Source organism: Borostomias antarcticus, assembly GCF_949987555.1.
Source record: "Borostomias antarcticus genome assembly, chromosome: 35".
NCBI lineage: Eukaryota > Metazoa > Chordata > Actinopteri > Stomiiformes > Stomiidae > Borostomias > Borostomias antarcticus.
This window is the reverse complement of record NC_140268.1, coordinates 1,163,699-1,173,758: the sequence shown is the minus strand read 5'-3', so window position 1 is coordinate 1,173,758 and position 10,060 is coordinate 1,163,699. Positions and strand designations below refer to the sequence as shown.

Below are 10,060 nucleotides of genomic sequence, written 5' to 3'. Positions count from 1 at the left end.
GGTCCAATTTTTAAGTACTTGACATTGACATAAAACTGACATTGACATAAAACTGCTTCATTCCAGACTTCAGTCTGTCTCTATCTGAACCTGTTTTCTCTGGCCATTCCTGGTAGGTATAGTCTGCAATTTATTCTGAATAGTAGATTAAGCTCAGACCTATGCATTATTTCACTTTCTATTAACATATGATGTAGGTATGGTGTGTGTGTGTGTGTGTGTGTGTGTGTGTGATTTCAGTCCAGTCATGGTGCTACAATGGTTGTGGTAAGAAATCTCCCATAATGCCCTCTTTCAGCATTCCTCAATATCAATATTCAGCAAAATCTTGGGCGTTTATGGCCTTTCTTTCTCCTTAGATGAAAGTCCTTCCTACTGGCCTACCCGTCAGTGTGGGGGAGTCAGACAATCCCCCATCAACATTAATACAACTCAGCTGACCTTCGACAAAACTCTCCACAACCTCGTCTTCAGGGACATGTCTCACCCGTTCAGCATCAAGTACCTCGTCAATAACGGACACACAGGTGCACTTTTTCAGTCGGTTTCTTTCGCATGAGATGTCCTTGTTTTGTTGTTGCAGTTGTGCCTCGAAATATTAACGGTGACTGTATTTTCTGTTTTAAATTATGACTAAACATGTTAACACTCTCAGCTTAAACCACTTTTTAGGCTTGAAATTGACCCACCAACCCACAAAAGACCCGCTTACAAACATGCCACCCCTCCCACCCCTCTTCCTCCCAGTGAGCTGTGTGTTGGAGGAGGACATGGTGGAGGTGATGGGAGGAGGCCTCCCTCAGCGCTATACGGCTGCCATGATGCATTTCCACTGGGGGCGTGACTCACTGTGGCACCCCGGCTCCGAGCACACGGTGGACTCTGTCAGACACCCCATGGAGGTGAGGGACGCCATTTTGTCCTCAAAAGAAGAAATATAATTTCACATGAAAAAAAAATCACAACATGAACATCACGAGTCAGTTAAATTAAAATACCTACTAATTTCATTTAACCATGAATCATCAGACATTACTCTAATTCCAAACATGAATAGTGCAATGGGCGAAACTCCAAATATAGCAAACTGTGCAAGGGGCTTTGCCTAAAAGATACGAACACCTGATTAAACAGAATATACATAGTCCACTATCACCCAACCTACAGTATTAATATGATGTGTGTGTGTTTGTGACTGCTTAATAACAATGCTCATATTATATGTAATAAAGTTGAGTTGTAACTCCATAGACAACGGACAACACACCAGCTCATCGTTGCTGTATTGTCCACTGTTGTTGCATTATATTGTGCCGATGAGTGGTTTTGGTGTGGCCATAAGCTGACATTAGCTCTATTTTAGATGCATCTCGTTGCCCTGAAGCAAGGCTTGACTATGGAGCAGGCAAAGACAGAGTCTTCTGGGATTGCAGTGTTTGGATTCTTCATAGATGTATGTTTGGATTCTTCATAGATGTAGGCTATACTCATACTGTGTTACATACCAATCGTGAAGTATAATTCTCACTGACACTGAAAGAGTAAGATTTAGTTCTGTGCGTGAACTGTTCCGGCAGAGTATCTATGGTCATAAACGTGTTGAATGGTTGAATTCGCATCGTCAAAACGTTTAATAACCTGCAGGTGACGGACGATCCAGATGATGATGCATGGAAAACTCTGACATCATATCTGTCCAATCTAACAGAGCTGGGTAGGGAGCAGTGCACATATGACCAATATAACATAACATTCCTAGAGGTTTCACTTTGCACAATTTCCCAGTAGACTCATCCAGACATGAGGAACACGAGTGCTTCTTTTTCTTAACTACACCCGTTTCCTTCTGTGCTACAGATTCAACTGTAACTATGACACACCCATTATCCATCAGTGATTTACTAGGGAGTTTGGATCTGACCAAGTTCTACCGCTACCAGGGTTCTCTGACCACCCCCGGGTGTGAGGAAGCAGTGGTATGGACCGTATTTGAAGAGCCAATCAAGATGAGAAGAGATCTGGTGAGTGGCAATTTGATTAGTTGACCTAAAAAATCACACCCAGATGGTAAAGTGGTGCAGGTTTATGAGTAATCTCTACTGCCCTCTAGTGTTGGTGTGCAATGGTACTGGCGACTTGAGTCTAAATCTCTTGCTAGGAACGGACACACACACACACACACACACACAGAAGCAGCTGCACTGTTTAAAAACACATGCAGGTAGTTCACATTCATAGTGCATAATGCAACTGCTAGTGCCTCAAACTCATTATATAGAGCCTTCCTGTCTGTTCCATAACATGACTTTGCATGAAGGAGGAATTTTATTGTCCATCACTAAACACAAGAACCTCAAGAACATAAGAACCTTTCCATCGGTTCCTCCTTCTCCTAGGTGCGGCTGTTTCCTAAAACCCTGAAGTACCGAGACACCTACCGCCCTTCTCAAAACCTGAACGGCCGGTCTGTGTACGCCTCACCAGGAGTAGCAGCACGCCTGGGGGGTTGGAGCAGTGATGGGTCCAGCCTGGGAGGCCCCTCCCTCGGCCTTCATACGCTCTCTCTCCTGCTGCTTCTGGGTCTGGATGGGATGGGACTACGCCATCATATAGGTCCACTCTGACGGTCAGTCTATGCAGACTAACTTGAGACTAAGATAACTTGAAATATCGATACTAATAAATGTGTTTAAGCCGGACCTATTGTTCCCTTCGGCTTTAACCCTTTTAATACGACCACGTCACCGGCAACATTTAAAAAAAATCTAACAACTATTTAATATTAAAAAAAAAAAATCTAACAAATCTAAAAAATTCCTCACTCCAACACTTGCTGAAAGCTGAGAAACTGCGCTTTCTAGTATTATAGGGAAAATCCAATTAATATTCGAAATGTTGTCACTTTATTTTCAGGGTTAAAAGGGTTAAGTGGAATAGGAGAGAGAATGGGTTATTTCCCCTACCTTGACACATCAAACCTGAACCTGACACAAAAAGAACACACACAACCTGTTTGTAGATTAGCCAAAGAGGGTTTACTCGAATTTGATGCTTACGCTTGAAGTTATCCTGCATTATCAATAATAGCAGTAATAAAGTCATTGTCCATCCTAGTGTGGCGCGCAAGAACGTGGGTAGAAACTTCCAGAATAACAGCCATGCAAAGGAAGGCCGGACGTCACGATTCACTTCGGTGTCGAAGCAGGGCGTTATTCTACGCAAGCCGGTAATGGAGGTACAGATGCGTTCGCTCTTTTTTGGTCCTCCGTTGGCCCTTTGTCATAGCACCTCCTCTCTTCCCACCTCGCCCTCCGCCACTCTCTGATGGAAGACCTTCCCGTTACCCCGGCGGGCGTCGCCTCCTCTACTGCGAGGATTGTTTGCTCCGCCCCCACTCCTCTGACCTCGCCCGTCCCAGCGGTGGTACGTGCCACCCGGCGCATCCCATTGGTCGGTTCCTCTCCAGTGCCTCTCCTGCCATTGGCCGGGGTGCTGAGCTGAACCACGAGGGCCCCGCCTTCTCCCGCGGATGCCCCGTCCCCTTTCAGAGTCTAGAGCATCTCTTTGGCCGTCGGTTTTCGGGATGTCCGGGTTCGGACGGCTGACCGACTCTCCGTCGCTAGAAACGGCAACCTCTTGCTGAAGTCTGGCTTTCGTCGGTGCGTCACAACAGCGTGCGGGGGCGTGAGGGGGGCCTTGATTCTCTGGGGACAGGCTGAGTTTATCCAGGTGCTCCGTGAGGTGAACAGGTCGCCCATGAAGGGGTCTTCCTCCGCCTCCTCTCCTGGAGCCCTTCGATAGGGCCTGTCGCCTGTGACCTGGGTGACCCCTGCGGTGCGAGTAGCCCGATTGCATCTGATCCTGTGAGACTCGAACCGGATTGGTTGGAGCAGTGGGGGAGGGCAGTGATTGGCTTGGGGAGACGTCCACTTCTGTGCTAGTATTTTCTGGATCAGGAGGAGGCTGTGGAAGTCGAAATTCAACTGTTTAGATGAGGTTTATTTTAATGGGGAAAATACAATACGTGCAAGCCTATTCTGCTTCCTTACCTCATTAATATGTATGAGGAACCGGTTGGACTCCGCCTCAGGGTCGATAATCCCGCCCTTAGCCTTCTGTCGCTCCAGAAGCTTCTGGAATTTACGCCACTTCTGGCGAAATTCTGCCCCGATCACAGCTCCTTCCAGCTGAGTAAAAGACAACAGGCCAAGTTTGTCAAATCATTTCAAATAATGATCTGCTCAGACAACCGAACCCAATGGAAACTGTTTCTCAGTGTTTTAAGTTCTCTCAATGCTGGAGGGTGCAAAAAAACTATAAATGCCTCCGCCCAACAATGCAAGTTGAAGTTAACATTCAGTTGACCTTTGACATTTGAATACCAAAATCTAATCCAATTAATCTAACTGGACATCTTGGCCAAATATGTACAAATTCTGGTCAAGCCTTTCTTGAGATATCGTGTTCAGCAGGCCAAAAACACCTTTTGTGAGGTCAGTGACCCTTGACCTTTGAACCCCACAATGTAATCAGTTAATCCTTGAGTCCAACTGGACATTTTACCCAAATATGAACAAATTCCGTTAAGCCGTTCTTGAGATATTGGGTTCATCAGGCCAAAAACACATTTTGTGAGGTGACAGCGATCTTGAACTTTGACCTTTGACCACCAAAATCGAATCAGTTCTTCATTCAGTCCAATTGGACATTTTAGCCAAATATTAAGACATTCTGTCAAGCCATTCCTGAGATATCGTGTTCACTAGGCCAAAAACGCCTTTTGGGAGGTCACAGTGACCCTTAACCTTTGACCCCCACGATCTAAGCAGTTCATCCTTGAGTGCCAGTGAACATTTGTACCAAAGGGGAAGAAATTCCGTCAATGCGTTCCCGAGATATTGCATTAACAAACATCGTACGGACGGACGGAAAACCCGAAACCATAGATCGCCTGGCGGAGGCACAATAAAACAAAAATAAAGACAAAAAATAAAGACCAAAAAAACCAGTGAGACAGCAACGATAGAGACAGACGAGAACGCAATTCATGTGTCACCTTTGGAAAACAAGGCGCAGGGGACGTCAGCAGCTGGTTGACATCGTAAGTAAGAGGCTCTCGACACACCGGACACACGACATTGAGCTCCTACTGGGGAGGACACAAAAAACAAAGGTCGAAGGTTAACACTTTTAACACATCGTTTGACCCCACCGAGCTACAAAGGACCAAAACTCACTGCAATGCTGAATGTTTGTAATGTATTTGCCAACTGGATGCTATGAAAAAATGACATTGTAGTTTCTCGACATATTAGGAATTTGTTTTCAGACGTGTTTCATTACATGGACACCACATTGGACAAGGTGCAAGGACACGACGGGACAGTCGACTGTTTTGGACTCACATCCTCCGACCTCTCCCTGGTTTTGTCCTCTTCCAGCTCCTTCTCCCTCTCGAGGAGCTCGGCCTCGGCGTGGGCGATGTAGCGGCCCAGGCAGTGGGAGTGGAAGTAGTGGTAGCAGCTGGTCTTCGTGAAGGCCTCTCCATCCTGGGAACGGCCAGCACAGACCACACAATCCAACAAAGACAAACATTAGCCATGTTTCCATCCACACGTTTTATGCGAATTAAGTTATATCGAATTAAAAATGCCTTATGGAAACAGTCAAATTCGATTAAAAATCATGAAAATCGACAAAAAGTTTGTACTGTCGATCTCATCGCATTTTCTCTTGTTCGATAAAAGTCTTTTGTGATAAATGCTTTATCCGATTTAAAGCTCTAGATGGAAACGCACGTTCACCGGCTTTATTCACATTCATATTTTTAGCGATCCTCACACAATTCGATTGACAAGTGGATGGAAACATGGCTATTCACTCTTTAGGGCGCCATATAAACAGTTGGCAGGTCCAACTGTCAAATCATGAAGATAAGTACAATAAAGAAACATTTTTAAAAACTGACTCATACAGTAACGGACATCCAGTCACTAGTGGGATGATACCCAAAGAACGTGTACCACACGGCTGATGTAACGGCACATTTCAACTGCTTCGATTTCAGCCCTACTGTGTACTACAGCCAGGGTGGAGAACAACCAACCTTGAATCCATAAAGGCAAATGACGCAGTTCCCATTGGGAATGTTGCTCTCCGTCAGGATCTCTTTGGCTTTCTGAGACGAGAGAGAGAGAGAGAGAGAGAGAGAGAGAGAGAGAGAGAGAGAGAGAGAGAGAGAAGGGTCTTACACACGTGTTACGCATCAATAACAACGTAAGTTACAGGTAATAGTTACGCTAGTCTCACTATACCAGACAATCATTCATCTCCGCCAACCGACCTGAGATTTCTACATTCGAGACGGTCACTAGAACGGCGGCGATAACGGCCTAGACTCCGCCTACTGCTTTGAACCGGTTCAAACCTGAACAAACCGACGCCGTTAATACTGTGGATTGGTTCTGGAATACTTTTTATTTTTACTCTAATTGTTTCCACCCAGTTTTACCAACTGAAGCTGGGAGAATGTCCTCGGCCTCTAGTCGAGAAACGTTTAGAGACTCTTGTATGGCACAAGTCAACAGTCACCTTTTAATGGCGTACACACCAGCCAGCCATTGTACCAATAACATACGGTCTACTGTTTATGCCACCAGTGGTGTAGTGTACAATCTGCTTAAATTGTACCGTTTTTATAATAGTGGCAGTTAAGAAGTAGGTATAGGAAAGGAAGTATATTGTATAATCTTGACTGTTATGAGCAGCTAGATGCACCAGTCTTCTACAAACAAGCTTCATCAGGATACTGAGACAGAAAAGTAAGTAAGTAAGTAAACTTTATTTATAAAGTCACCTCAATGAGCTGGTAGAGCACCGGCGAACCCAGACACGACTCCGCCTCTGTTTTCAGACAATCTTGCACGCTGACGGAAAGTGAGAGGCAGAGAGAACAGAAAATAACTGAACATTTGAGAGGGAAAGACGTGAGGAAACACTAATAAGAAGACAGAGCAAAAATTGGAGTGGAGCGGAATGTGATTTCAATCTTGAAAGCAGCATCCATTTTTATTGATATGTCTAAAATGTCAATAAAAGCTACCAACTGAGCTACAGCCACACCATAAAGTTGACTTGACTGCTTACCTGTTCAGCTTGTCGTCAGAGAGGCCCCTGGGGTTGTGGATGGAGATGGAGGGAGGAGAAGCGGGGTACTGACGGAGAGAGAGAGAAAGGGAGAGATCCAGGTGTGACATTTGGAGAAGCAAAACTTACTTCCTGTTAACTACGTCTAACAAAGGATGCCTACGGCATGTCTCTCGTGTTCCTCCTACATTCACTCTTTACAAACTCTTGCATGCCTTAGACATGTTTGCACAATCTAGGCATGCCTACTTGTTTATTTGCACTCTTGTTCATTTGGATTTCTGTAGAATTTGTATCTATTGTAAATGTGTTACTTTGTTGTCTTTTGAAATACCTGAGAATCTAAAGTCAAGGTTAGCGTGAGCCTGACAAACTGAGAGATGGAGTCTTCAGCCGTCGAAGGGTACAGGACCAAGCTCACCTCCCATCCCCTACAAGCAAGGCAAATTATCAATGACACATACCACACTCACTGCACATAACGGCACACATACATACGGCTAGACCACTGGTATCACTTATTTCTTCAGTACGGTGGGGAAATTATGCCAAGTCAATCTGAAAATGACTCCACTCTCGACCGCCCGAGTCATGTGACTGACTTCTCTGTTGTCCAAGAGACCATGGCTGCGTTCCGAATCGCATACTACCCTACTATATAGTATGCCAAAACAGGATGTAGTATGTCCCAATACATAGTATGCCACATGCAGTATGGCAAAAATACCAGGATGTCCTACTACATCCGGTCGTATTTTGCAGTATGCAAGCCAGCAGGCTTTTCTGGCTATTCTGACCCACAATCCTGTGCGCAGCGGAAATGTGCGTCACATGTGCGAGTCGTGACATCTGTAGACGAATGTCGCGTTATGGACAGCGACGCAATGTTATGACGAGGTAGTATGTTCCAATTGGATGCCTACTGCTTGCAAAGTACATACTTTCTAAGGGCAGCTGTATGTACTGGTAGTAAGTAGTAGAAGTATGCGATTCGGAACGCAGCCCACAAGTCACAGAGGGAGTTGGAAGGTATTTGGTGAAGTGGTATAAATCCAAAAATCAAAGTGAAGCAGGGCACAAGCAAGCAATCTCTTAGCATCACATTACTCGGCCCAAATGATGTGATTTCTCAATGTCCATGTACAATTATCAATGTTTTCATATGCACGTAGACCTCTTTGAGACTGTTGGTAAGTGGTGTGTGGTTGCTCTCAACGCAGGACCTCTCACCCGTCATCTCTCGTAACAACCCGCAGCTCGTCCAGGTAGATGGACTGGAGCACCTCAATCTCAGACAGCACACTGCGGAGAGATTTCCCTGTAAATCATCTATCATCATCATCATCATCATCATCATCAGTATCATCATCATCATGATGATGATGATGATGATGATCTATCATATTAACCTAACTTAATTGACTTAAGACTTTGAGAGACGTGCCTTTCATAGCAGACAAACTCACAATAAAGGGTGACAACTGATTGCACGAGTGTTGATTTGGTGACAACGGAAGGGTTGGTGAGAAATTAATTAATAATTAATATTAATAACGCACCATTATGACACTATGGCTTTTAACTGGAGATCACTTGGTGTACAACACATCCATTGTTTAACGTACATGTCTGATGTTTTTGGTCTGTCCTTATCTTGTATGTTTCTATATGTGTATTGTTGTCTTGTGTTGTTTTTAGGGCTGTTTTATGAGCTACGTGGCATTTGAATTTCCTTCGGGATAAATAAAGTGAATCAAATCAAATCAAATCAAATCAAATACAGTGCAGGGTCATGTCAATCATTCAGCTAAGTTAGCTAGCTAACACCATATGGGATGTGAGCTAGCTCACATTTCGCTTGTTGGAGAGCCTTGAAACAAACTTGACCAAGTATCAAAGCTATCCAGCACTAACGTTACGTGATCACAATTGTGTTGATCAAAGTTTATACTGTAGACGAACGTCAGCTATCTGGTTATTAGCATAATGCTAACAAACATTAGCTAGCTTGCTAAATGGCATTAAATCGCCGTAGTTTAGACGTTTCTACAGCAAAGAGTGTGTTACTGTGAATATGTCAGTTGGTTTGAAGGTTGTCCTTTATACATTTAATTTATATGAATATTATGATCAACTCACTCGCCCTCCGCTGCCATTGTCGTTGTTCCACATTAGCTGTAACACCCGGCTGGGGACGACTTTCACTGCAACACCGAGTTTCAACACCCGGCTGGGGACGAGTTTCACTGCAACACCGGTTACGCTTTTTGTTACAAACAGCACTCATGCGTCTAACGTTAGCTAGTATGTGGTAGTTAGGTGGTATGAAGTAATTTATAAACTACTTTTTAAATTAATTTTGCCTCTTTTCTATTCCTGTTACCTTTCATAGTTGAATATTATGCAAATCCGTTGAAACCATGTTTGTATAATATAAACTGGAGAACGCATTGAAAATGGCTGCATATTCATTTCAATGAAAGTTGCTCACCGGCGCATGAAGGCATTTTGACGTAGTGGCCAAAGCGAGGTACTGCAAGTCACGTGGGGCTTGGTTGAAACAATAAGCTATTTCATATGGATAACAAATCTGGTAGACTACATTTCCCATACAATTTTTACATTTTTATATGATTTAACAGACCAAGAAACTCACAGTTGGCCGCCTATGACAAACTGTTGGTATGCAGAATAATCACCGCCATGACAGAGTTAAATTGTTGCTCCCATAGGGTTACAGCTGCCCATGTGTTCACATAGTTTAAACGCCTCTTACATTCGGCATGAGTGGATTGTAGGCGGATGCCCTTTTTGAAACAATGGCCAAACATTGCCTTGAATAATGTTGCCTCAAATTATTTACACATGAGCTTGAACATTTAGGTTCAAAACCACACAAACTGAAAAGTTGTCA

General features: G+C 44.1%; 2 protein-coding genes across 2 annotated transcripts in view; one reads left to right on the top strand and one right to left on the bottom strand.

The window, feature by feature from the left end:
* The window catches only part of LOC311327893 (putative carbonic anhydrase 3), a gene marked incomplete at both ends in the record, with an annotated part of 2,815 nt that extends 191 nt beyond the window's left edge, over positions 1 to 2,624 (top strand). Inside the window, 6 exons of the mRNA XM_084461001.1 lie at positions 360 to 544; positions 765 to 902; positions 1,385 to 1,453; positions 1,645 to 1,714; positions 1,858 to 2,021; positions 2,397 to 2,624. Of these exons, the coding sequence (XP_084317127.1) occupies positions 360 to 544; positions 765 to 902; positions 1,385 to 1,453; positions 1,645 to 1,714; positions 1,858 to 2,021; positions 2,397 to 2,624 (854 nt within the window). The remainder of the gene's footprint in view (positions 1 to 359; positions 545 to 764; positions 903 to 1,384; positions 1,454 to 1,644; positions 1,715 to 1,857; positions 2,022 to 2,396) is intronic.
* Positions 2,625 to 2,991: 367 nt separating this feature from the next.
* rnf25 (ring finger protein 25) lies at positions 2,992 to 9,343 on the bottom strand. The gene is made up of 10 exons (XM_084461048.1): positions 9,286 to 9,343; positions 8,377 to 8,448; positions 7,481 to 7,577; positions 7,147 to 7,214; positions 6,857 to 6,926; positions 6,107 to 6,178; positions 5,406 to 5,549; positions 5,057 to 5,146; positions 4,050 to 4,187; positions 2,992 to 3,963 (listed from the first exon to the last, which is right to left on the bottom strand). Exons 1-10 carry the CDS (start codon positions 9,300 to 9,302, stop codon positions 3,280 to 3,282), a joined length of 1,452 nt encoding a protein of 483 aa, XP_084317174.1. The 5' UTR covers positions 9,303 to 9,343; the 3' UTR covers positions 2,992 to 3,279.
* Between the last annotated feature and the right edge of the window lie 717 nt (positions 9,344 to 10,060).